Source organism: Nyctereutes procyonoides, unplaced genomic scaffold, assembly GCF_905146905.1.
Source record: "Nyctereutes procyonoides isolate TBG_1078 unplaced genomic scaffold, NYPRO_anot_genome, whole genome shotgun sequence".
NCBI lineage: Eukaryota > Metazoa > Chordata > Mammalia > Carnivora > Canidae > Nyctereutes > Nyctereutes procyonoides.
The window spans coordinates 36,800,630-36,828,057 of NW_026575020.1; the positions used below are offsets into that span (position 1 = coordinate 36,800,630).

A 27,428-nucleotide genomic window follows, 5' to 3' on the forward strand; every position below is an offset into this window, starting at 1 on the left:
CCACCCCCACCCCAGCTGCCCCACCCATCAAACCTCATGAAGGCCCAAACCACCGGTGATGGCTAGCTGTGGGATTCCCTGCCCAGGCCACAGCTGGCATGTAACAGGTGCTCTCTCCAGCCCATGCCCAGTCACTGTCTGTCATCAGGAGCTTGCGATCTCCCAGGGCAGGGAGAGGGGCAGTTAACCACCTTCTAGGTGCCCATCAGTGGCCATTCAACAAACTAATCCACAGGGCCCAGCAGGACTCAGGGAGCTGAGGGAAGGCTCCCCCCACGACACCGAGACCTCCAAAAGCTACTTTCTGTTATAGATTTATTTGATATTTGAACAGAGTCTACAAGTTCAGACCCTCATGTAACGGATTGCTTCATGGTCATCAAAGGCTAGTGTGCATTATCTGAGGATTACATCCGCGGACATGACGCAGAAAACACAAATGGACAGACAAATGGACATAATCTTTAAGACAAGAGACGCTAAAACGTGCCTTAGTGTCCAAGTGATTGATCTAAGGTAGGGACCCTTCTAACGCGGGGGACCCCTGGTGAGTGATCTAAAGTGAGGTGGCTTCTAGCCACCAGGTGCCAAGAAGGCTATGTGTGTGCCAGGCGCCTGGGACAGAAACTGGAACCAAAATCTGGGGAGTCTGCCCTCCCAGCGGCAACCTCCCCACCCAAGACCCCGCCTCCAAGTGTCTCTTCTGAAGGACCATGTGGTAACAGGGCTGATGTCAGCAGCTGAGGCTAGTGGTGGCACTGGGCAAACTCATGACACATGAGATGGGAAAGCAGAGGCCGGGCGAGGTAGCTCCTCCTGGCTCCTTAACACTGTGACGAGGAATGGGGAGGATGGAGCACCGTTCATCCGGGGATTAGCCAACCCGAGTCTCCTCCTTTCTTGGCAGCTCCCGAACATTCCCTTTGGCCAACAGCCACAGAAATGAGTGCCTGCCAAGACACATGGAGGAAAAAGAAAACAAGACACCAAAAACAAAACAAATAATAATAATAATAAAAAATCCACCCTCGGAGAGGAGAGGAGAGGAACAAACAGAACTCCTGGACCAAGGTCACACCAGACTCGGAAGACATCCTGCAACCTGCACCCCGGGGGTAAGGAAATACAGTTCAGTGTCTTGCTGCTCTGCTCAAGGAAAGCTGCCGTCCTGCCCTGAGACCTCAACTCAACTCACTGGCCTTTGCCGTCTTTTTTTTTTTTTTTTTTTTAGTTTCTTTTTTTTTTTTTTAGTTTTTTTCTTTTTAATACCCAAACCATCAATTTTCAAAGCTTTAAAAAAAAAAAAAGTTGTTTTTTTTTGTTGTTTTGTTTTTTTGTTTTGTTTTGTTACTTAAAAAAAAAAAATCTAAAACTGATGAGACAAGCCCCAGGCCTGGCCTTCCCACCTGGCGGTCTGCCGTCCCATGGGCCACACCGCCAGAGCCCAGCCTGGCACCGCTGGGGCAACTGTCGCAGCTGGTTCTCCCTGGACCCCTCTGCTCAAGTCTGGGTGGTACTGCCGATGGCATCACCAAAAGAAAAGGGAAACTGCCCACCCTTCCTTAAACATTCCCGATCTGAGCTGAGCTTTCCTGGGAATGTATAAGTTATCTGGAAGGAGGGGATGGGAAGTGGAAGAAAATAAATACCAAGAGCTAAGTAGGCATCCCTGGGCCTCTGGCGTCAGCTCAGTCTCTTGGGCAGAGATGGCCTCCAGTGGGGAGGCCCTGATTGTCCAAATACTGCGCTCAAAGACACAGGTCTCTAATCTCCCCAACAGGCACCCACCCTGGGGGGCATGAGTCTCAGAAGGACAAAAGGGGCCAGCCCCTCAGGTACTGTCCTGAGGCTGCAGCCCAGCTGACAGCCGGCCCCAGGCTCCTGTCTTGGCTGAGGCCCGGCTGGCCACCCCTGGGCATCTGGGTCCCTGGGCCTGAGGACTCCGCAGCGGGCCCATGCTCAGCTGTCCGCCAGCACTCAGGCCTGCTCCTTGTCGGCCCTCCACAGCCGTTCCTTCACCTCAGGTGGCAACGTATTGAACAGATCCTCCTCCACCACCAGGCCGCTGCGCTTGAGCAGCGGGCACTCGCCCAGCTCCACGGGCAGGCACTCCAGCCGGTTGCCCCGCAGCTCAATCTGGGTTAGGTTGGTCAGCTCACCCACCCTCGAGGGCAGGGACTGCAGCACGTTGTTGCCCAGGTGCAGGGCCCGCAGCTTCCGGCACTGGAAGAGTTCCGGGGGCAGCGCCTCAATCTGGAAGAGCAGGAGCAGAGGACCAAAGTGAGGGGGGGAGGCAGCTCAGCCCTGGGGCCTTGGACACAGTGTCTCCCCCAACCCCTGGCCCCAGGCACTAGCATCTTCTCTGAGGCCTACTGCAGCTCCCTGGGCCCATACCGCAGCACCCTCTGGCCTAAAAGCCTGGCTGACTACCATCTGTATGTGAAGTCTCAGCTCCAAAGTCACTTCCTCCAGGAAGCCTTCTCTGACCTCTTGGGTAAACTATGGCACCCATGACCCCAGCAGCACTAATCTCCCCCGTGGTGAGGCTGTTTGATCACCTGTCACTCCAGACCAGGCTCTGAGAAGGCAGGGCTGGAGTAGCCTGGTTCCCTGTTGTCTCCCAACACCTGGCACCCTAAGAAGCCTATCACACTAGCTGGCTACTATCAACTCTGCCCCCTCCTCCACTGTCTCTCCAGGGCTCATTAGGAACCATGCTGTGGGGCCTGTCTGGTTTAAGAACAATTTATAAAAGAGAGTGGCATGCTGAGAAAATCACATGCCCCAGTTGCTGAGCACTGCAGGGATGTGCCAGTAGGGGGTGGGGACTCCAGCTCTGTCACTTCCATGTCCAGGGCCTCAGTCTCCTCATCTGTCAAGTCACACCCTAATCATAAGTGCAGGGAGCCCAGTATTGACCATTCCTCTCCTGATTTTGCAAAAGTTCAATGATGGGCAACACCCATATGCAACTTCCTACACAGCAGGCTTGCTCAGAGCACTAATGCTATTAACTTACTTACCCTATGGAACCACCTGCAAATACCCTATAAACACTTCTTCTGCTTTACAGATGGGGTAACTTTTCCCCAGAGGCTCTTAGGAAGCTAACTTGCCCAAAGTCTCACAGCTGGGAAGTGGTGAGCCAAGACTGAACCAGGCTGGGCAGCTCATGCTCTGCTATCTGTCTGCACTGTCAGTGGAGCAAGGAGCAAACAGTGGGGTCTCAGTGGGGACCTGCTGTGTCCCCGGGCACACAGGAAAAGCTCCATGAATGCTACCTTCTTCCTGCCCTTCTGTGAGGAGTCAGCTAGAAACATGGGTTCTTACTGAACCTGTCGGCCAGAACCATCTCCTTTCAGAAGTGCTGGGCAGGAGGGACCCATGTGACCCCACGTGAGGATGACGGAGAGCCCATTTAATAACCCCCCTGAGGTGGCTCTGTCACTGTTCCCATTGTCCTCTGGAGGCCTACAGAAGTGAAATGCAACATGTCCAAGATTGCACAGGAGAGGATGTAAGTAAGCCTTGCTTCCTCTGATTCAGAGCATGTGCTGCACTCCCATCCTGCCAAATACAGTGCTCACTGGCGGTGTAACCCTGGGCAAGTCCCCTTCCCTCCCTGAGCCTTGGTTTCCTCCTCTGTAGAATGAAAGGTAGGACTAGAAACACCTCTCGCCTTCAAGGCTGAGGGCCTTCGGGCAGACCTGGACCTTAGGTGCCTTGGTGTTTTAAAAAAGACTCCTGACCTGAGCCTCCCAAAACAGCCACTGTTATGCCCAGCAGTCAAGGGATGGAGCCAAGGTGGCTTCCAGGTGAGCAGGGCTGAAGGTCAGGGACACGAAGGTTGAGAGGGCATGACGGGAAGTGAGCTCTGGCTGTACTGAGTGGCCTGAGCCTCCTGGAGAGCCCACTCCCTGCCACAGTGGACTCCTCTATCAACCCAGGCAGCAGTCAGGGCCGCATGAAAGGCCTGGCCCAGTGAGTGGCACAGCTGGGGTTCATGTGCAGAGCTCCCTCCCTAGAACACCATTTCCAGAGCACCCTCTACCCCAGTGTGAGCTCTCTCCAGGTCCTTTTTTTTTTTTTTCTCTCCAGGTCCTACAGAGAAAAGAGAAGGTGTCCCAGTGGCTTGGTGCCCCACCACAGCCACCCCTGTCCTTTGGACTCATCCTCTTCCCAAGGTGTCACTCAACTGCTGAAGGCTTGAGGTCCTTTCCCATCACCTCAATCCTGTTCCCTCCTACCTTCCAGGGACCTCAATGGCTCCCTCATCAGCACTGAAGTAGTCTCAAGTCCACCTAGTCTTTAAAAGAAGAGACAACCCTCCCAAAAGTCTCTGCAACTGCTCCACTGCCCTTCATTCCACCTAACAAATCATATGGAAAAAGCACTGTCTCTCTTTCACTGTGATCCAGCTTCTGCCCCTGTCCACCCCTGAAACTATCTGGCCAGAGTCACCAACATTCCCTCCTAATCCACTGAACCTGAATCTGCTCTTTCGCCTAACTGTCCCATACACTCCTGCCCTGCCTTGCTCCCACTCCCACCCCAGAGGTGTGACCCAGACTCCTTTCTCCATCCATCTACTCCCTGGGGGTCTCAACAAGGACCCTTCTCCATCCAGGACCCCGAGTGGGGACAGGGAGGACAGCTTTAGCTTCAGGCTCACTCAACACAGTCCCTGGGATGTCCCAGGGGCCCTAGATGCCCAACAAGGGATATATGCTCTCCTCTCTGAAAACCAGTGACTCCTACTGCATCCTGTTTCAATGACCCATTTTCCTAGGCAGCCAAGTAAGACCTCTCCTACTTGTCCCCATCGGGTCCAGCCTCAACCTGCAGATTCTCCTGCCAAGGTCTCTCTCCCCAGGGCAGCCTCTCGGTCCCGGCCTCACCCCTCCCATGGCTATATCCAGGTTTTCGGCCAGCTCTTGACCATTCTCTTCTCGCCCCTCGAACCTACCCCCTCACAATGCAGCAAGAGAATCACTCCTAATCCATCTACTCGATCAAAAAGAATTAGCTGAACATTTGCTGTGTGTCAGGCACTGAACGAAAGAGCTAACTAAGATCCACGGCACCAGAAAAGGGGAACAGAGAAGATCCAATGGAAGTGAGGGAGTGGGAATGGGAAGAACTGGACTCCCCTTATAGACCTGGCCTCAGGGGAAAGTCCAAATTCCAGGGGCTGCTCAGCTCATCGCTCCTCCCCCGCTGACAGAAAGAAAGCTCTCCCTTTCTAGATTCTCCCTTTCTTTTTTATCTGGCTAACTCCCCCTTGTCCATCCTCAGGGCCAGATAGGATGTCCCCTCCCTCCAGGAGGTCTGCCTGCCCTAAATTTGCATTGAGACCACTCCTGTGTGCGCCCAGGAGCCATGAGAGGGGCAGCCAGTGGGCCCCATTTATCCCTATGTCCCTAGCACCTTGCTCTGCCCTACGAGTGTTCAAAAAACATTTGCCAAATCAATGAGAGAATGAATAAATGGATCTGTAGGCAAATGAACGCATCTTCCATGTCCATTCGCCTGAGTTTAAATCTAGGAAAAGAGCAGCAAAGGGCCTGAGCCTGTCACACCTACCCCTCCCTGTCTACCTGCAGCCCAGGGGGGCTGGCAAAGGAGGAGGAGAAGGACTCCAGCTTAAAAGGATGAGCCCGTAAGAAGCAGCCCAAATGAACTTTTTCCCTACAAAGGCCTCTGGCACTCCAGGGGCGGAGACAGGATGTGATTAAGCAGTGTGCAAAACAGGGCGTGCAGAGGGTCTCCTTCCTTGGACGGACAGACAGCGTGCCTGTCGCCAGCTCCTTTCCTGAGGGGTGACCTCAGCCGACAGACATGACCTAACAGGTCTCCTTAGGGTGAGGAGCTGGGGGCAGGGGATAGAACTGTGAGCCAGGCTGGATGCCTGCTGGGCCCTCTATCAGGAAGGAGGGTTCAGCAAGCCTCAGGTGCCCACACACAGCCCGCAGGCAGCCAGGACAGAGGAGGCATGTTACAAAGGGTAGTGAAATGCTTAAGTTGGACCCAACTCCAGGGGCAATCTGGCCCTGCCCTATGCTCTAGGAGAACCCTTAAAGAAGGGGTTAGGGTCTGTCTGGTGCTCCCCAAATGTGGCTTTTCCCCCAAAGAGTCCAATTTTCCTGATCAGTGGCCTATCCCAGGCCCTGGGGGCAGATGTTCCCACATGAAGCAATCTGGGATCTGACCTTCACCCTTATACACTAACAGTCATAATTTGGGGGAAGAAGATAGGATTTTCCACAAACTAATACATAGGGGAGTCTGGTTGGTTTGCAGCAAGAGAGGCTTAGGGAAGAGGGGAGGGGGGCCCAGACCCTCCCAGACCCTCCAACATGAGTGACATTGAAGAAGGTGTGTCCTTTCCTGGGGCAGGGGCATTTCAGGGACTGCCTGCCTCTGAGTCTGAGGCTGCTGAAGAGAGCTCCAATCAGGAGCATTGTGCCCTGTGCAGCGTGGGCTGCTTTGTGCCACTGGCTGCAGTGGAGGCACAGAGCTGGTGTCTGGGCTCCCACCACCATCTGCTTCACTGTGCCAGTCTCTACCTTAAAAGTAGGAAGCGAGAACAGGTCACCCTTCCTGCAGGTCCCCAGGAGGCATAGGCAGGGGGAGGAGGTCCTTCTAGTGGTTGTGGCTTTGTTTGCACTACAGGGGCCAGACCATAAAGCCACAGGAGCACCCTTCCCTCATCCCCACCCACCTGCCTCTGAGAAGCAGCCTATGGGTGGGGGGCTTCCCTGGCCAGGCAAGGGGCTGGCACATACGGCTACCAACGATTTGCAAGTCGTCACCTCGCATACTGCTGGCCTGAAACGGTTTGCACAATTTCCTCTCCAGAAAGGCAGGTGGTGACAAGCAGAGGGGGAAAGGCGTAAGCAGGGCCAAGAGCTACAGAGACCACCTGGCTTCACCTCCATGAGTACCAGCCACTCATGGTTTCTGTCCCTGGTAAACCCAGATCCGCCCTTCGGCTCCAGATGTGGTCTAGAACAAACTGTAGGCTAAGTCCTATCTCCCACAAGCCAGCCCTTGGACCTCTTGCCCCTCCACATCCCTGTCTACAAGGAACCCACCCCAGATCACCTTAGGGACAGACCCCACCTGACCACATCATCCCTCCCAGATGGATGCAATATCCTGTGGCAAAGACCCAGAGACCCAAGACAGCAGGTCTGTGCGGTGCAGCAGTGAGGGGATCTGTATTCTCAAAAAGCTCCTCCCAGGTGGCTCTGGGAGTCACGTGAAGACCCCCAATCCAGGAGGATCAAATCATCCTGGCCACCCTGAGACACCATGCCTCCTGAGAAAACCTCCCCACCACTCCTCACCATGGGCCTCAGCCAGTCCACCGACAGAGCCAGCTGCGGCCTCGGCCACTCACCCGGTTGGCCGTGACAGCCAGGTTCTGGAGGTTCTGCAAGAGGCCGATGTCGGCAGGGAGGAAGGTCAAATTGTTGTGGCTGAGGTCCAGGTAGCGCAGCTTGCGGCAGTAGAAGAGCTGGGTGGGGATCTTCTCGATCTTGTTGCGGTTTAGGTAGAGGCGCTCAAGGTTGGTGAGATTGCCAATCTGGATGGGGATGTAGGCGATGTGGTTGTACCACAGCTTAAGGCAGGTGAGGCGGTGCAGGTGCTGGAAGCTGATGATCTCCTCGATGGTCTTGAGGTTGTTGTCCTTGAGGTCAATCTCCTGCAGGTTATGGAGGCTAAAGATGGAGTGCGGGATCCGCTCCAGGTCGCAGCGGATCAGCTCCAGCTCCGTCAGGTTCACCATCTTCTTGAGGCTATTGAGGACGATGAGCTTGGTGCCCTCATTGTTGATGGACAGTTTCTGCAGGTGCACGCCCACGTCGGTGACCACTTGTGGCAGCTTACTCAGATTGCTCTTGAGCCGCAGCACCTTGAGGCGCTTGAGCTCACGCAGCCCGTCAATGACGATGTAGCGGTTGTTGTCAGCACTCAGGTTGCCTGTCAAGTGCAGCTCCTCTAGCGTCTTCAGGCTGTAGATCCACAGCGGGATCTCCTTGATGTCCGTGAACTTGATGTGCAGGGCCCGCAGGTTCTCGCGCAGGAAGGCCAGGGCAGGTGCCTCAATCTTGGCTGCCGTGTGGTACAGCCACAGCTCCTTGAGGCCTGTGAGCTGCGCAATGCTGGGCGGAATGGTCACGTCTGGGATCAGCTCCAGCTTCAGCACCTCTAGCTCCACCAGATCGAACACGGTGTCAGGGATGCCGCTGAGCATGAACAGGTGCAGCTCCAACTTGTCCTGTGCGTTCTTTGTGAGCCGCTGGCGCAGCTTGTCCAGTGTCCACTCATTATTGAGGTTCAGCTGCCGCAGCTTGTTCTCACTCACTTCCGAGAGGAAGACAGCAAAGCGCTTTGAGTAGAGTGGGTCGTACTGGTCGATCAGGTGGAGCATAAAGGCAAAGTCATTCTTGACGTCGGGGATGTCACTATAACTGCTCTCCTCACGGATCGACTCAAATGAGTACTTCTTGAGGGACCGTCGCAACATCCACCACAGTGTGTACATGCAGATGAGCCCATAGAAGATGACCAAGCTAATGTAGAAGGATGCCAGGATCTTGAAGAGCGTGGCCAGGGGGTGGGCACAGCGGTAGGTGCGATAGCCCGTCAGGCTCTCGATGTCGACTGTACAGTCCACGTCGAACTTGATGTTGTGCACGTAGTAGACAGTGTAGCAGATGATGAGCATGAACTTAATCACCTTGATGATGGTCTGCCGCATATAGAGGCGGTACACGATGTCCCCCTCCTCCACGTGGGTCCGGAACTTCTTGACCTTCTCAAACAGTGCCTTGGCCTGCTCCCCCTCTTTCTTGTCCAGCACACCTGTCTCTGAGCGGTCCACAATGCCCTGCTCGATCCGTGACTTGGTCCGCTGCAGCATGGGCACAGTGGCCTCCACGTCTTCACTGACCGTCGACGACTTCTTGTCCATGGAGCCATTCATCTTGCTGAAGGCCGGCTTGGGGTCGCTCTCTTCCACCACCGTCTCTGACAGGGCCCGCGTAGTCCATGGTGAGTCAAAGCACTTGAGCAGGATAGACACAAAGTGCTCTAGCTTCGAGCTGGTGCGCGGAAACTTGAACCAGAAGTTGCTACAGGCCAGGAAGATGAGCGTGTGCAGGAGCACCAGATAGGGGAAGTACTTGGCAAACCAGTGCAGGCGGTTCTCGTAGCACACAGCATCCACGTAGTTGTATTGGTGCCGGTCGAGATCGTACTTGATGCCTGTGGGGCCTGTGCCAGGGGGCGGTGGGACCGTGGAGTTTGGGTAGGTGGGCTCTGGGCCTGCCCAGCCTCGGAATGAGTCATTGCAGGAATCCTTGGTGACCCACTTACAAGGCAGGCAGATCATCTTGTCCTGGGTGACCTGCAGCGTGCCCCCAAAGACTGCGATCATCAGCATCACAATGGAGATATAGTCCGTGAACACGTCCCACCATGGCTTCAGGATCCGGTACGCTGGCTGCGTGTCTGCAAAGTAGCGGAGCTCTGTCACTGGAATCATGGTTCAACCTGCAAAGGACCCACAGGACGGGATTACTGCAGTGTGGCCTGGCTGTCTGGGACCCAGGCAACAATCGGCCCATCGCCCAAAATCCCACCTCAAGCCTAGCTGGGAGTCACAGTGTGACCACTCACAGGGTGGCCGACCAATCAGCTTCTCCCCAGAAACCATGTGGCCACCAGGCAGCGGGGAAACCACCATGAGGGAAGGCAGGCGGCCTCCCCACCTAACAGACAAAGACAAAGCACTAAAGTCAGGACCCACGCCAACAGATTGCTAATGTGGCCTCCCCCTGCATTCCAGCAGGAGCATATGGGAATTCCTGTCCAGACTCCATCCTATTTATGATCGGGCTGACCAGAGGGGCTTGTGGAAAACTCTTCAGTTCACTTGGAACCAGATGCCGTGACGTTGCCCCAGTGACCAGAAGAGGTTCCCTCAAAGTATGGGAACTCCAGATATAGAAGAGGAAACTTGATGTGAACTCACTTTTGTAAAACAAACAGGGACGTTTAAAAAATTCTACAAGGGTACATGTAATTATGTCCATACAGGATCCTGAGGGGAGACACACACACACACACACACACACACACACACACACACACACACACACACACGAGGGCGTGGGGCCGGCAGAGAAAGGACAAGAAAACAAGACCGGTTTCCACCTCATGCTAGATGACATCACATTTATTATTATTTATTGTCTCTGGCTGGGTGCATCTACGTGTATAAGGAACTAAGCTCAGGAAAGTAAAGTCAGCTGTCCAATATCACCCTACTACTCAGGGCAGTGCCTGTCCCTTCACCTCCCTACTTGGGTCTTCATTGCTGTCCAGGCTCACTGTCCACCTGACTATGCCAAGAGTTCCAAGAGACTACGCCCCAGAGTCCAGCTTTCCTGTCCCCTGGGGTTCCCAGAACTCAGGTCACCAAGGGGCCAGCAGACGCCACTATCCACCCTGGGCCACCGGCTCTGGCCCAGAGATCGGCCCTCCTGGTGAGGCTAGGACTCACAAGCCAGGGTGAGTGGCCACCCCACAGGAAGGCCTGGGCCTCTAATGACCGGCTGGCTTCTCATACCACCCACACTCCGGGAAGGGGACACTCCAGGGAAGGGCCCGCTGAATCATGCAACCAGCCTCCAGCTGAAAGAAACTTGTCTCTCCCTCCCTGGTTCCCCAAATCCACATCTAGGCAGGCACCCAAAGACTGGGGACAGGAAGGGAGGAGGGCCGAAGACGAAGGGCCTGAGGGCGTGCAGCAGCCTGCCCCTGGAGTGTCCCGAAAGAGACTGCCACGGCAGGATGCCAGACGCTGGGGGCGGTGCAGTTTATGAGCAGGCAGGATGTGGCTGCAGCCTCCTAGTTTTGGAGGGAGAGTGGGTGTGCCAACCTAGAGGGGACACCCGGTCTCCTGGTGAGGAGTGGCCTCTGGGCCCTTGCTGTCCGGGGCTTTGCCCATGTTGTCTCTTGACTTCCAAGGTGGGAACTGTTCACAGCTCCGTTTACAGGTGAGGGAACAGGAGGCTGAGAGAAGGAAACAATCCCGTCCATTCCATTCTGGTATGTCTGGTCCTTATCCTCCCCTGACCCCAAATACCTGGTCTCAAGAGCATCCTGAACTCGCCACCACCCAGGCCTTGGCTCAGCCCTCCAGGGACAATCAAAGTGACCAAAGTATTCCTTGCCTCTGGGGCCTCTTGGTACAGTGTGAGCATGTGGGCCGCAGAGGGCGAGGCAGAGGAGTGCCCAAATCATCGGCCCTACGACAAGGCAAGGGGCAGCTGTGGCTACAGCTTGAAACAGGTGCCACCTTCCTGCTGAGAAGGGCATCATAGAGGTTTGGGGCTGGGGGCAGAGCTGGGAGTCCAGTGCAGGACCAGCCTCTTGGAGGTGGACTGCCTGGAAGGTGGGGGACACCCTCTAGCTGCACACCGTGTTTCTGCCTCACCTCTGCCACTGACTCACTGTGGAACTCTGAACGAGTCACCGCCCCTCGTTGACTAGGTTTTGGGAGAAAGTTGGAAAGAAGGTGCAGGTACCAAACCTGAGGCCTTAGTCCCGGGGATGCCAGGGAAGGGGCACCCGCCCCATGACCCAGCCCCCGAGAAGAAACAGCTAGGTGGCTGGGCCAGCCCCCGCTCAAGCAGCTCTTGCTGAGGACTGAGGACTGGGGGTTGGGGGGAGAAGCAGTGGCACTGAGCCGGCCTCTGCCAGCCCTGACCTCATTAAGGGGCCGTAGGCGAGGTCCTCACTGGCTCTCGGCCTCAGGTTCTGCACAGACCCCACAGGGTTGCTGAGAAGCATCCATGGTATTTCAGGCTTTTACAGTGCGTAGCACAGAGCCGGGCAGGCAGGCAGTTTGGCACCTCCTTGTCATGCTCCTCTGGGCAGAAGTCTTTGGAACACAGGAGGTGCTCAATAAAAATCAATGGGTCTCAAGAGAGGGCCTGAGAAGGGGACAGGGCAGGCATGGGCCCCAGAGGAGGGCAGGGCCCGGGTGTGGCAGGGAGGGAAGGCAACAGTGAGTTTCAGGTGGATGTGGGCAGGGCTGCACATCCTCACAGGGAGGAAGCCGAGGCAGAAGCTCCCAGCCCTCTCTGCTTGGCCCAACCCAGAGGGCCCTGGGGAAAGGAAACAGACCCCCCAGGTAGGGATCTCCAGTGCAGGGACACGCCCCAGGAGCCAGTGGTGACTCAAGAGCACTAAACACCCGTGGGGGTGGGGTGCGGGCGCAGCTCCCAGTCCCAGACTGGAGACTCAGGGCCAAGTCCAGGATGTACACATTGTTCTAGCACACCCCCCCCCACACTTTTTTTTAAAGTAAGCTCTACATCCAACGTGGTGAATTCACAATCTCAAGATCAAGAGTCACATTCTACCGAGTAAGCCACCCAGGCGCCCCACTTCTTTCTGTCTCTATAAAGTTGACTAGCCTAGGTACTTCATAAAATTGGAATCGTAACATATTTGTTTTTTTGTGTCTGGCTTATTTTGTTTAATATAATGCCCTCAAAGTTGGTCCACATTTTAGAATGGATGTCAGAATTCCCTTCCTTTTTAAGGCTGAAATAGTCCCCATAACCATTTTACAGATGGGGAAATTGAGGCTCTGAAAGAGATGCCATTTGCCCAGTTTCACACTACCTGTAAGTGACAGAGGCCACCTTCACAGCCAGATCCATGGTGGAGCCCAGATAGGCAGTGCCTCCGGGTAGCCACTCGGGTGAAGCAGCCCTGGGACCCACTGGATATATACGGTCAGGAGAGCACCACTGGGAAATGGGGAAGATTCAAGGAAGTGGGGATCTTGTTCCCCAGTTACAGAAAATACCCCTTTCAGGACGTTTCCTGCAGGCGGTATGTTCATCCCCGCCCTGTGCTGAGCCCTCCCTAACCGGTATAGCCTCCTAGCAGAGGTATGCAACAGCTTCTCTCCCACGGCCTGGTTCCCCGTCCCAAAGGGAGCAAAGACTCTGTCATGGATGTGACCACATTTTATAAAAGGTAGTCAAGGTACCAAGGGGTATGTGATCCCAGGCCTGTGCCCACCCTGTACGTGTCTCCCTTCCCAATGACTGCAGCCCACCCTGAGGTCAGCCAGCAAGGCTTGGCTCTAGAACCACTGATGCCACCAGACACCCCCTTGTCCTGGCCACCCTTGCGTGTAGCCAGCAGGGAGGGAACAGCAAGTTCAGAAGCCTGGACTCCTTTCCGTCATGACACATTGGTTTCCCCGTCCATAGACTAGGGGGTGAGAACAGGTACCCTGCCAAGTTCTCAGGATTATCAGAAATCACAGAAATGAGCCTTCCCAAACTGTCTGTGTATGGCCCCTTGGTCAAGTGGAGAGTAAGCCTCAAGCTCCATGATATGAGCTTAGCGCTGGAGGGACAGCCGGGCCAGTCTGGGCTCTGCCCTGGGTAGTGTAGTCACCCTGGGCAGGCATCTTCATGTCTCTGAGCCTTAGCACTGCCCCCATCTGTGGAAGGGGGCTTAAACAGACATGGGCCTGGCCCTCCAGAGCAATCCTGACTTCAACAGTCAGGGGTAATTGAAAAGTACACAGGACAGGAGCACAAAGGAAGGAAATGGAAGAAGGAAAACCCACCTGTCTGGCTCAGGGCTCAGGACTCAAAGATACCCAGTAGAGACACAGGTAGGCAAGGCCTGGCCCACAGTAGGTGGGCAGTAAGTACTTCCTGCCACTAAAACACAACATGGCCTTTTCAATAAAACCAAGTAGCTGTAATGCCACTGTGAAAAAAAAGTGAGATTCAGAAAAATAAATAAATAGAAATTCATTCTGATAAACCCTTGACCAACAGTCCCTGCACCATGGGAAGGGACTCCCTCTTAAGCATGGAAATAAGAAACAGAATGAATGGAAACTGATTTTTTTTTTTTACCAGCATGTAATATCTTTGTGATTGAAAAAAATTGTAGAGTTCCAAAGAAACAGAGCTGAAAGAAAGAAACAGAGAGTAAGATAGATCAGCCCTTGAGTATGGGGATCGGGTGTTCTTTTGAAGCTCTGAGAGGACAGTTTGGGGAGGGCAATGGGGAGCTAGGTCAGATCTGGTTACGTCTCTGCCCCAAGAGGTGGGGAATTTGGAGAGGATCCTGAATAGAGGATAAAGATGAATGAGTTTAACTCAGGAGGTTGAGAAAAGACAAAAAGACAATGCGCCTTGCTGTCCTTTGAGCTCTGGTCTGGCTACTTGTTCTTCCAGAACAGAGCTAGACACTGTACCTTCCTAGAAATCAGGAATTAACATCCATCAGTGAGGTGGGAGAACCCTGGCTATACCCAAGAAAAGCTCAGGAGGCAGTGGGCAAGGGGCCATCGAGGAGCCAGGGTACTGGGGAAACTGAGAGTCCCACAGGACAAGGGCACTCCAGATTCATGTGGGTCCCTTGTACAGAGCCCATGATACGGAGATGGAGAGAAGATCTGCTGAATCGGGTGGGAACTCAGGAAGAAGGCAGCTGGAGGGAGGATAGCAATTGTCTGGGAATGATTCTAGGACAAGAATCAGTTACAGGAATGTTCATCACAGTGTTATTTATGCCCTAGGAAAATTGGAAACAACCCAGATGCCCATTATTGGTGACTGGTTAAATACTTATTAAATGATCAGATGATAGACTATGAAATGAAAACACATTACAGCAAGACACCCACTGACTTGATAAGAGGAAAACTGTCTGAAGCATGTTACCTGCAAAAGTAGGTAACAGGGGTGCCTGCGTGGCTCAGTCAGTTGGACAACTGACTCTTGATTTCAGTTCAGGTCATGACCTCAGGGTCGTGAGATCAAGCCCCAAGTCAGCACGGAGTCTGCCTGAAATTCTCTCCCTCTGCCCCTCCCCCTGCTCATGCTCTCTCTCTCACAAATAAATAAAATCTTAAAAGAAAAAAAAAAGAATAGCTAAAATAATTTGGAAGAACAAGGTGAGAGGAGACTTACTACAAAGCTACAAGAAGTCAGCCAATGTGATGTTGATATAGGCATAGCTGGATAGAGGAGCAAGCCTAGAGATAGACCCTGAAGTACCTGGAAAGAGACAGGACAGTGTTGGCTTTCCAGGTTAGAGGAAAGGAACGGTCATCAACAAATTGAGCTGGCTCTCAGTTACTCATGTGAAAAAAACAGCCTTGTCTAGTTCCTTATACGAAAATAAACTTCAATGAACTGAAGACCTAAGCCAAAACCTGAAAATGTGTAAAGAAAGAGCTAAGAGATCAACTTAGGACAGGAAAGGATTTCCTATCACAAAGAGTACAAATCCTTACAGGAGACGACTGATATTCTGATCACATTAAGTTAAAATATATGTTTCCTCAAAGAACATAATAATAAGTAAAAAGAATCCACAGGTCTGTTAGAGATATTTGCAATGTGCACAGCTACCAAAGGATTATTATCCAGGACAAATACAGAACTTCTAAAACATAAGAAAGAGACTATCTAATAGAAAAAAAAGGCAAAATACATGAATGGGGGGGGGTGCCTGGGTGGCTCAGGTGGTTGAGCATCTGACTCTTGATTTTGGCTCAGGTGATTATCTCAGGGTTGTGAGATCAAGCCCCAAGTGAGGCCCACTCAGCAGGGAATCTGCTTGAGATTTTCTCCCTCTCTCTTTTTCCTTTTGCCCATCCCCCCGCCCCCTGGCTTGAGATTCTTTCTCTCAAAATTAAATAAATCTAAAAAATAAAAAATAAAAAACATGAATAGACAACTCACAAGGAAAAATGCAAGTGGAAATTAGTTAATGTATGAAATTAATTCCTAATCTCATAACTAATCAGGGAATGCAATCAGATGCCATTTCACTCACCTGTGACTGGCAAAAATGCTGAATTCCTAGATGAGGTTAGGATGCACACATCCTACAATCCAGCAACTTCTCTCCTAGCTATAGATCTCAGAGAGTCGTTTTACACACACACATTAAGCCGTGAACAAAAATGCTCATTGAAGAGTTAGCCTAACAGCCCCAAATCAGCAGCAACCCATCCATCAACAGGAGAAAAGATAAATCATTATTGTCATACAATGGAATGCTAAAGCAATGAGTTAATGATCTATATCTACATGTACCAATATGAACAGACCTCAAAAAAAACAAGCTACAGAATAACACGTTATGCATTATGTAAGGGTTTCTATAATATATATATATATATATCCAAGTGTAATAAAGTTATAAAAAACCTGGATGGCTGGAGAGCCCCAAAATCAAGACACTGATTACATCCAGAAAGGGAAGAGAAAGGGATTGGGAAAGAGGCTTCACTTGTGTCTGAAATATTTTGATAGAGAATATATCTGAAGCAACTGTTATAAAACCTTACGGTCTGACAAAGCTGAATCCTGAATACAAAGATATTTGTTCTGGTTTTATACTTTTCTGTGTGCTTAAACTATTTCATACAAATTTACCAAACGAGTCATCTGTTTCTACCTGTCCTGGTGGGTTGTCTCTCTGGTCCTCACACCTGCCAGGCTCAGCTGGAGGCTACCACTGCCAGAGTAGCAAATTCAGCCTGTTCTTCCAACTGGCCTGCTCCTGACCGGTGCAGCGGCACCTGTGGTCTCTGAGGATCCTGCAGATAGCAGTACCAGCCTTGCCTGGTGCTGCCCTGCCCCCAGGGCACTGCCAAAGTAGGTAGGAGGCAGCCAGACCTTTTCCCCATCATGGTATACACAGGTGGGGAGAAGGGGGGCCAGGTTCCCGTGGCAAGACAGGAGTATCCCTGCCCCTGGGGTGGGGGGTATCAGAGAAGCAACCTGGAGAGCCCCTACTTTCCCCCAGTGGCAGGCAGATCTCAGGGAGTGCAAAGTGCAAGAGTTCTGAAGCTGCGAAGACACAGGTTCAAAGCCAGCTCTTGCCTGAAGTCATTCCACGAGCCCAGGCAAAGTATTAGCCCGAGCCTCTGCTTTTACCACTTTAAAATAAGAATAGTGCTCCCTACTTTATATATCTGTATACAGGGACCCAAAGGTATCCAAGAGATGAAGAAGAAGAAGAAGAAGAAGAAGAAGAAGAAGAAGAAGAAGCAGCAGCAGCAGCTATCTAGTAGGGAAATATATGCTCCATGAAAGAAGCCACTCACAAAAGGACAAATGCTGCAGGGAATCCTTTCATATGAGGCAAATAGTCAAATTCATAAACACAGAAAGTAGAATGGTGGGGGAGGGGAGGGGAGGGTGCAGAGCTAGTGCTTAGCTGGTGTTTAACAGGTACAGTTTCAGTTTTGCAAGAAGAAAACAAATCTGGAGATCAGGGGTGATGGTGGTGGTTGCACATCGATGCAATGGTATTAATGCCACTGAAGCACACACTTACACATGGTTAAGAGGTAATTTTCAAGATGTGTATTTTACTGCAATTTAACAAGATTAGGGATTCCTCTTTTTTAAAAAATTGTATAGTAACTTATTACTGTACGCATAGAAAAATCGGGAAAGCTATACATAGACCTATATGCAGTTAAGTCTGAGGGCAGATAAGATTGTAGATGATTGTCTATACTACATACTTTTCTATTATTTAAATTTGGTACTTTTGTGAGTAGGAAAAATACCTGGGGAGAAAACTAAAAGAGCTTCCTCACTGTGTGGTTTCTGAGGATTGTAAAAGTTTATGAGAAGTACATGCCATCTTCTGCTAGACAGTTGGCCCACCCTGCCTGCCCCACCCTGGTGACAGCTACTCCACAGGGCGCTGCCCTCCTTGTAGGGGAAGCTCAGACCTTGGGGATGCATGACTTCTCCTAAGCCTCAGTCTCATCAACTGCAAAATGGGAAATATTGCCATACTTACCTCAGAGGGTTACTGTGACTTTTTTTTTTAAAAGGTTTTATTTATTTATTCATGAGAGACACAGAGAGAGAGACAGAGAGAGAGAGAGGTAGAGACACAGGCAGAGGGAGAGGCAGGCTCCATGCAGGGAGCCCGACGTAGGATTTGATCCCGGGACTCCAGAATCACACCCTGGGCTGAAGGCAGGCGCTAAACTGCTGAGCCACCCAGGGATTTCCCCCTTACTGTGACTACTTAAGTGACATAAGGTGTGTAATCCAGAGGAAGGTGCACTATACTTACTACAACCCACCGCCATCCCAGAAAACCCTTGTAGAGCTCAGTGGGGGAAGACACCCAGGTGAGGACAGAGCCACACAGGGTATCTCCATGCACAGACCGGACCACCCTTGGACCTCTGGGGCCTGACCGGTCTCACAGATCACACTCAAGCCTTGGACTTCTGGATCCCCTGCCAGGCTGAGGACCCCAGGAAAGGACAGAGGCAGAGAGGTGGTGATATGCTCTCAAAATCACCCCTTAGGTATCCATCGATATTGTTTATTTCTCCTTGATGCTTCTTACAGATGGGGAGGGGAGTCTAAGGAAATGACATGCTGCTCACTCAGTCCCCGAGGGGGACCACCCAAGCATGCTCCAGCCCTCACATCGGCCTGCAGAGCTTTGGCTTTCACACCCGAGCCACCATGGCAGGCAGGCTGGGCTTCGGCAGGCAGACTGGGCTTCGGGTAAACAGGGAATAGAGAGCCTTTTGTTAAAGCCCAAACAGAGATGCTGGGCAAGCTTCCCAGGCAAGAGGGGAGGCAGGAGGCTGGCGCCCCTCCTTGTACCACACTTAGGAAGGCTGTCTGTCCCTCCGCTGCTCTCCCAGGGTGGGGGGAAGGGCGACTCCCGAGAAGCCTAAGGAAGACCGTGGGTCAGTGGCCCTGTGCCAGAAGGGCTCTGGGCCTGCGAATCTGTTCCTCAGTCAGCACCCCTGGGCCTCCTCTGGTCCCAGGGCTGGGAGTGGGAGGAAAGGTCTCACCTCATCATCTGGTGTACAGAGCTCCCACCCACTCAAGAACAGGGCATTGCCCTCTAGGCCCCAACACGCACTTGGGATGAGTCAGCAGCGGGCTGGGGGCATTGCCTGGCACTCACCCCCCAGAGAAAGGCACACCCGCACTTCCTGGGAAAGGAAGAGGGGACACGGTCAGGGCAGAATGGGGAAGGGACAAGTTTCACTTCCAAACTGCTCTCACATTTGGGCTGGGCTTCCCAAACAGGTCCATCCTCATGTAATCTCGCAAGGCTGAAGGCTGTGGCCTGCGTTAGAGGGTGAAGGGTGACAAGTGAGGGACACCTATCTGGGGCTCCCAAGATACACACACACGGAGCAGCAGGCCAGACTGGAGGCCCAAGCTGCCCCCTGGCCCCACTAGGCTGGCCTTGGAGCTCCCAGCTACTAACATGGACAACATGCCAACACTTCCTATGCCTCAGCTCCCCATCCCCATGGACACCAGTAAGGTGGCTCCCTACTTCACCAGTGGGTGACCTTGGGAAAGTCACTTTAGGTCCCAAGGCCTCTGGTTTCCTCTTCTGTAAAATGGTTCATGAGTTGTAGTGAGGACTGAATGATGTGGTCCATTGAAAGCTTTTGGCCCAGTGCCCGCCACATATTAAGACTGCAATGTTAACTGCTGTCACTGTTATGGTAGGTTTCATCAGTCCCTTTATGGGAGAGAGCTTAAGTGACCTGCCTACAGCCACAGAATGTGGAGATGGAGGGCAGATCATCACAAGGCTGATTTTCCATTGTGCCAATCTGCCTCACAGGCAAGCAGGTCTCCTGAGCCTACCTGAGCACCCAGAACCCTGGAAATGCTTCCTAGGACAAGACCAACCCCCTTCTCCTGAGGGGCACATGGAGTCAAGGCCTCCCTGGGGAACCGTAACAGAACATACTCAGATGCCTCTGGTATCCTGGGCATAGCTTTAAGGAAACTCAAGAAGGGAGCCCCCCTCTGTCGGGTCACAGCCCAGAAGCCAGGTGCCATATGTAGGCCTACGGGGACAGTGGGGCCTTGACCTGTCGGGAGCACTGGCACTGCCTGTCTGGACAGATTACAGGATGGGGGCAGGAGCAGCCACAGGAGGTCGTAGAACATCTGCTGAGACCCCTGGTGGACCGGGGCCGAGGCCAAGGTGAGCTGCCTGAGGCCTGGCTCTGGGGCTGGAGGGGGGCTGCCTCCAGAGATCTAGATGCAGGCTGCCAGGTAAGAGGCCAGATCCCTGTGTGCCCAGCCCCCAGTCAGCACAGCTGTCAACACCCGACTCTGTCAGAGGGCACGGGGCTGGCAGTGGCACCTCCGAGGGCATCCAGGTGGCATGTGAGAGCCGTGGAATTTTACAGCTACTTTTACTCCAGGGGAACATCACTTTGGGCAAAGGCTATCCTACAGCAGTCCATTTAATTTTGAGGTTTTAGGCTCTCGAGAGATGGTTAAACATAAAACTTGTTACGAGATGCAGGAGCAACGCAATGGGAAAGATAGCAAGGAAGTTTGTGGCTGGGAGTAAAACCTATTCTAGAAACCTCAGTCCCACACATCCTTGGGGGGGTGGTGCTAATCCCACCCCTACCCCACCACACATCACTAGGACCCCTGGTCCTGAGGGGAGCTGGACCCTGCCTCTACACCAAGGACATCAGAGGGACTCCCTGGCTAGACGTGGGGAGCGGGGCTGCGAGCGTCGCTCTGTTCAGTGTCTCCTGGCACGGTCTGCAGACCACCAGCCCCATGACAGCCTGAGAGCATCCTCAAAATCCTGTCCCCTGGCTCTATCCCCAGCTGGGACTCAGCAGGTATGTGGTGGTGGGTTCTGGGGAACAGCGCCATGAGCCAGCCCCTGGGCAGCTCTGAAATACCTCTGAAACTGAGAACCCAGAGAAAAAGATAAACGGAAGATGGGGTAGCCAAACACATTCCGGTTTAAGGCCTGGCTTCACCACCTGAGGCAAAAGCCCTCGTCCCTCCGAGCCTTGGCCTTGAGCCTGTAAAACGGTGGAACCACCTCACAGAGGAGAGCTGCCATTGTGTACATGGTGACCCGGCACACCATCCGGTGCTCGGACTGTGACCACTGAGGATGACTGTGGGACAAGGCCTTGCTGCTAGGAGGAGGGAGGAGGTGGAGAGGCCAATTCCTGGGGCCAGAAGCATCTGGAGCGAGAAGAGAAAGAGACTGTAGGAAAAAATAGGAGGAAGAAACACAGGTGAGGAAGATGGTCAGGCCAGTGAGCCCGAGAAGACCACCAAGTAAGAGAAGACCACCAAGTAAGGGACACCTCATTCCCAGCTCGACCCTGCCAGACCACAAAACCAGGCTGCCAGGCCTGAAATCCCTCCTGCCCCAGCATCTTTTTTTTTTTTTTTTAAGATTTTATTTATTTATTCATGAGAGACACAGAGAAAGAGAGGCAGAGACACAGGCAGAGAGAGAAGCAGGCTCCATGCAGGGAGCCCGATGCAGGACTCGATCCCAGGTCTCCAGTATCAGGCCCTGGGCTGAAGGCAGCGCTAAACCGCTGAGCCACCCAGGCTGCCCCCAACAGAGCATCTTTGAACCCAGGTCACAGGGAAGCCTTCTCCTCACCTGCCCATCCTTGGGGTTAAAACCTAAAAGGAGGGGGGCCTGGCTGGCTCTGTCAGTTAAGTGTCTGCCTTTGGCTCAGGTCATAATCTTGGTGTCCTGGAATAGAGCCCTGTGGGGAGTCTGCTTCTTCCCTCTCCCTCTTCCCCTGCTTCTTCTCAAGCTCTTGCTCTTACTCAGTCTCTCAAATGAATAAAATTAAAAATATATAAAAAAAAAAAACCCACAAAACTTGAAAGGAGAGGGGCACCCAGCTGGCTCAGTCTGTGGAGCATGTGACTCCTGATTTTGGGATTGTGAGTTCGAGCCCCACATTGGGTGTAGAGATGACTTAAAAATAAAATCATAAAAAAAAAAAAAAATCCAAAACCTGAAAGGAGTATTCCAAAGGGACCAAGACATCCCCGAGGAATTGCCAGGGTAAATGAGTCAGGGCCACACACAGGCAACATGGCAACTCATGTGTGTCCCTCCCAACCCCCAACCTGGCCCCTGCACTAGGCAGTCAGCAGAGGCTGAAACCTCTCAGGCCAGCCCATGCCATTCCCTCCAAGCTGTCCCTGGTACGGAGGAGGAATTCTGATCTCAGATAAGTAGGACCCTGCTGCTTCCTGCTCATCCCCGGCCAGAGAGACCTCAGCTCAGGCCGTGCCTCCCCTCTCCTCTCCCGGAGGTTGAGTTCCTCAAAACCAATAGGAAACTCCAGCAGGGCAGGGCTAGGGTTGGCTGACCTTGTCCCAATAAACAGGAGAGTCAACAAAAATCACACACCAGGCATTTCCTACCCTCCCTGTGCTGCTGTAAATGCCCTCACAGACAGCTCCAAACCCTGGGATGGTGAGGAGGGGAGCACCAGGGTTATGCTGATGGGACTCATATACACAGCACATACCCTGTTGCCAGGAAAGAGGTCCTGTGGGAGCCAGGAAATGAAACAAAACAGGAGCAAACTGTGAACCAGCAGCCCTCACAAGACATGACAGGGGAAAAATAAGCAAACAGTAATAATACAGTGGAATAATACACTCCTCCTCATTCATATCTCTGGAGATGGGGATCATGGGAGACTTTCGCATTCCATGATATCAGTTATAAAAACATATGACAAACATACAACTATGTTGGTAATTACAAAAAAATAAAAAAAAAAAGATAACGATTTCTTTTAAAATCTAGGCTGGGGAGGGCCAGGTCTTCTTTAACCAAAGGCTGAGGAGGTGACAGGTGGATATAGGGAGGCCTTGGGCACAGAACAAAGGACCTTGGCCTGGGATTCCAGGATCTGAGTCTAGTCCCACATCCCTCCTTCCTTCCTAAACTTTTGGGCAAGCTGCTTCCTCTCTCTGAACCTGTTTCCACATCTGTAAACGAAGGACAAAGGCCAGTGCCTGAGCCTCCTCAAGTGGTGAGAGGAAACCATTGATAAGGGTGTTCTTTTTTTTTTTTTAAAGATTTTATTTATTTATTCATAGAGACAGAGAGAGAGAGAGGCAGAGACACAGGCAGAGGAAGAAGCAGGCATCATATAGAGAGCCCGACGTGGGACTCGATCCAGGGTCTCCAGGATCACACCCTGGGCTGCAGGTGGTGCTAAACCTCTGCGCCACCGGGGCTGCCCAAGGGTGTTCTTATAAATTCTAAAGTAGTCCATCCAATACCGCTAAGGTTATGGAACACATCCTAGGACATACTCTGTTAAGTGGCTTCCCTTAATCAACATATTTAATTTTCAAAATACCCTAAAGGGAAGTGGGGTGCTAAAACTATTGCCTTTTTACAGCTAAGGAAACTGAGGCTCAGAGAGGTACGGTGACTGGCCCACAGTTCCTCACTGAACACAAGACGGCTAGGAGTCAAATCCGGGTCTGACTAAGAAGTCTAGGTCCTATCCAGTGCACTTGCCTGCTTTGGGAACCAGTTTCCAAAATGTAGGCCAAGGAACCCTGGTTCCCAAAGGTGTCCACATGACCAAGTAAGTATGGGGACACACATCCTGCTGGTTCCCTCTCCAAGACTCATCATGCTCACTTCAATGCTAAGAAGTCATGCAGCAAGGACAAGTTGTTTCCCAGAGTTATCTAGCTACTGTGACCACAGAAACTAGCGTTCTAGGGAACACACCTTGGGAAATGTGGTCACAAGACAGTCTGGCTAACAACCCGGACTGACAAGATCTGTGCTGAAAGAGAAAAAATAGAGGTTCACAATGAAATTTAACATTGGCATGTAAAGCCCAGCAGCCACAGACTCCTCAGCTGGCCACTGAGTCAGGAGAAGGAAGAAGTGTTATGTCTCCTGCCACCTCTGCCCTAGATGCCCTGGACCTACAGTAAGAAAAGCAAAGGATTGCAGAGATGGAGATCCTGCCCTTTGCCCCCTATGCTGGGGAAGGCACCTGACTGGAGGCTGGCCTTGAGGGAGAGGGGCCCAGTCCTTACCCCGTGGACGGCTCTGCTATCTGCGTGTTGCCTGTCGGTGCTGAGGCTGGCCGACGTCTGTCTGGGCAGGGTCTTGGCATTCCTCTCGCTCCATGGAACCTGCCTCCCTATGAGGAAGCAAGAGCTACTGTCAGCAGGGATGTGTGACTGTCAGAATTACCTGCTGTGCTGCCAACATTTTCTGAGTGCTTGCTCGGTGCCAGGCCCTAGGCTGGGCCCTCAGGGTGACAAGAAAGAACCAGACAGGCTATTGGGAGATGCCAAGTCTACAATTACCACTGGCTGCTGGGAGCCCAGAGCTCTGCTGGGGGTACCCGGAAGCTAAGGGAATATGGACAAAGCATTAGACCCAGACCAGTGGGGTCAGAGAAGGCTCCCTGGGAATGATGTTGCCTGAGTTGACTCCTGGGGAGGGTCAGAAGCTGGAGAAAGAGCATTCCAGGCAGAAGGAACAGCACAAGTTTGCCTGGGAGAGAACATGATGTCTAGACGATGCTGAGTGGCTCAGTCTGGCTAGATCTCTGACCAGAGGTGGGAGGTGGCAGGACAGGAGCTATAGTGGCGCGAGCCAGGTCCAGGCAAAGACACAGCCTCAGCCCAGACACACGAGTTTACCTCAAATACAAAATCCAACCAGCATCTGGTAGTCGGGGAGCATTTAGTGAGCATCTACTACATCTCAGGCACTCTGCTGAGAACCAGTCACAAGGCTGAAAAGGACAAGTCAGCAGGGCGGGGAAAGAAGTGCAAGAAGACTACAGTAAGGCTGGGGGGGTGGGGAATATCTAATCCACTAGGAGTCAGGATTGTGGCTCAGCCATCAGGAAGGCCAAAGGATAAGCAGGAGTTAAGAGGAAGGAGTGAGTGCAGGGCAGACCAAGAGACCCGAATGTCTCTAGGAGGGACCGTGGAGCCTTTTAACCACGTATGCTGGGGAGCATTTAACACACTTACTCAGTGCTAGGCACTGTGCTGAGAGGAAAGAACAAGACAGTCCCCAGCCTGGAGGAGAGATAGGTCAATAACCCAGCAAACCCACACAGGGTGACAGCACCTAGCAATAAAGCACCTAGAGCTATAAAGGCACAGACATCTCTAAGACAGACTTTACCCTTACCCTGCGCTCCTCAAGGACAGGGTCCCCACTAAGGCTGGGCAGCCCAGCCACTTGCCCATGGCACAGCCTGAACCAGAACTCAGGCCTCAGGACTCCCTGTCACTGATTCTACTAGTCCTCCCTCTTTCATGAAATACACACTCACCACCCCCAACAGAGCTAATGCCTCCTTCCTCCCTAATATTGCTATTATTATGCTGGCCACTGTATCCACGTTGTCCTGCCTGCATCTCCTCCCAGACTGCAGGTCAAAGGAGGCCAGGGACTGTTCTCCAGCATCATTCCTGGTCCAGGCCAGGCACATCCTAAAGAATGGCTAAATGGATGATTGGGCGAATGAATGTTTGAATGATCAAGGGATGGAGAGATGGTGTGCTGGGCTCTAGGGCTCCATATCCAGCCCACTGACTCTTCATAAGGTCTTAGGCCATTAACCTGTGCCTCAGTGTCCCCATGTGAAAACCTGGAATCACCTTCACTCTCAGGAGAGGGAGTCAGGAACCAGGCTCATATCTTCCCTCCAGCTCCTACAACTGAGGTCTAGGCCAAGCCAGGCAGCAACCCAAGGCCCAGCCACTTCCCCAAGTTCTGACCCAATGGGGCAATCCTGAGGAGCCCACCTTGTCCAGAAAGGCCACTCAAAGTTTGTAGAGGAAACTGCTTCCTAGTGGGTGTGCCCAAAGCATGGAGTACAAAAGCATATCACTGAGTTGGGGCTGGGGCGTCACAAAGATTTCTTGGGCCCCTGCTCTGTATCCTGGAAGGCAGAGGAGCATTAGACCAGACCTCAAAGCACCTCTAAGACTGGGAAGACAGGAAGGCAGAGGCCGGTCATTCACGCCCCAGCATCTCTCCAGTCTGCCAGCACATCATCTGTCCTTGCCTCCCCCCGTAAGCCAGAGGAAGACCTGACCTTCATGAAAGCAATGCCAGTGTGGCTGAGACCATGGGCACTGCCCAGTCCCTCTGAACAAACTCCCACTCTCCCATCCCCTCCACAGGAAATATCACCAACAGCAGACCTCCTCCCCTTCCTCCTCCTGCCTCCAGTCAGCCTGCTCGTCTGCCTGCCCAGAGGGGTTAAAGAAACTCCTAATGGAAAAAGTAGGTGAGGCCCAGGGGAGCTTTTCAGCTCCACCAAATCCCTCCTCCAGGATTTAGGCCCAAATTCCCTTTCCCTCACCAAGCTCTCTCCCTCCTCATCCTCACACCTCATCCTCAAAAGGCTTCCTGGGACAGAGCTGCGGAAGAAGCATCAGGGGAGTGTGGTCAGCCCCACCCTTCCAGGCAAGTGCTGATCAGAAGGGTGTCGGACACCCCCCAACCATCTCTCCTCCTTCCCAAAAAAGGCAGTCGGTAGTTGCATCAGCTGAACACCAGCCCAATCTTGGTTCACTTCAGCCCCGACCGACGGAGAGGAAGAAGCAGTCAACAAAAGCAGCAGAATCATCGTGAACCCAAACCACCTTGGCTATGCTCCTTCAGCCTGGGAGCCAACTTTGCGGGATCTCCAGCCCGGACCCCATCAGATCTGGCTCTCCGGCCCATATGGATGCACAGCACATGGGCAGGGCCTGGGGCCTCAGACCCCGAGCCGATCTTCCCCGGGAACCCCTGTCCAAACCGGCCCCAAGATCTTAGCCAGGGATCCTGCCCCCAAATCAGGGCCCTGTTCCAGCGGACCAAGAGGAGGGAGGGGTCCAAGGGAAGAGGAGGGGGCCAGGAGCCCAGGAGAAGAGAACAGGGGAAACCTCTGAAAACGAAAGGGAAAAAAAAAAAAGCTGCCAAGGAGAGCCCAGAGGTGGAACCTCTAGGAAGTGGGGAGAGTGCGCGTATAGGAGTTAGGATCTGGGGGAACTCAGGGGATGACAGGGGGGCCAGGGGGAGCCCAGGCGGAAACTCCCGGTGTGTAGAGCGCAGGGAGGCACTGGGGTGCCTGGGAGGGGGCTCGCGCGCCGCGGCACCGCGGAGAGGGTGGGGCCCGGGAGACCTGGAGTACGGGGGAGCCTGGAGGTAGGCCAAGTTGGGCTGCCGCGGGAGGCCCCCCGGGAGCCAGCCGCGGCTAGGAGAGCCCGAGCTGCCCGGGGCGCCCGGGGCCGAGCAGCTGGCCGGGGGCGTGTAAGAGTGGGTTTCGAGAAGTGACAGCTCGTGCCCCTTTCCCCGCCCCACCCACTCACCTGGTCCCGCCGTGTCCGGCCGCCCAGCAGGCAGCCCCGCGCCCCCGCCGCTCCGTCTCGCCGCCGGCCGCTGCGCCCCTCCGGCGCCTCCTTTTGTTTGTCCCTCACTGCACCACTCATCCTCCTCCGCCCCGGAAGTGACGTCACCACCGGCGCGAGCGCGGCGGCTAG

The 27,428-nt window shown here is 53.1% G+C and overlaps 1 protein-coding gene across 1 annotated transcript; it reads right to left on the reverse strand.

The window, feature by feature from the left end:
- Positions 1 to 49: 49 nt before the first annotated feature.
- On the reverse strand, positions 50 to 27,365 carry LRRC8A (leucine rich repeat containing 8 VRAC subunit A). The gene is made up of 4 exons (XM_055335862.1): positions 27,258 to 27,365; positions 23,964 to 24,070; positions 7,403 to 9,561; positions 50 to 2,253 (listed from the first exon to the last, which is right to left on the reverse strand). Exons 3-4 carry the CDS (start codon positions 9,551 to 9,553, stop codon positions 1,978 to 1,980), a joined length of 2,427 nt encoding a protein of 808 aa, XP_055191837.1. The 5' UTR covers positions 9,554 to 9,561; positions 23,964 to 24,070; positions 27,258 to 27,365; the 3' UTR covers positions 50 to 1,977.
- Positions 27,366 to 27,428: the final 63 nt, after the last annotated feature.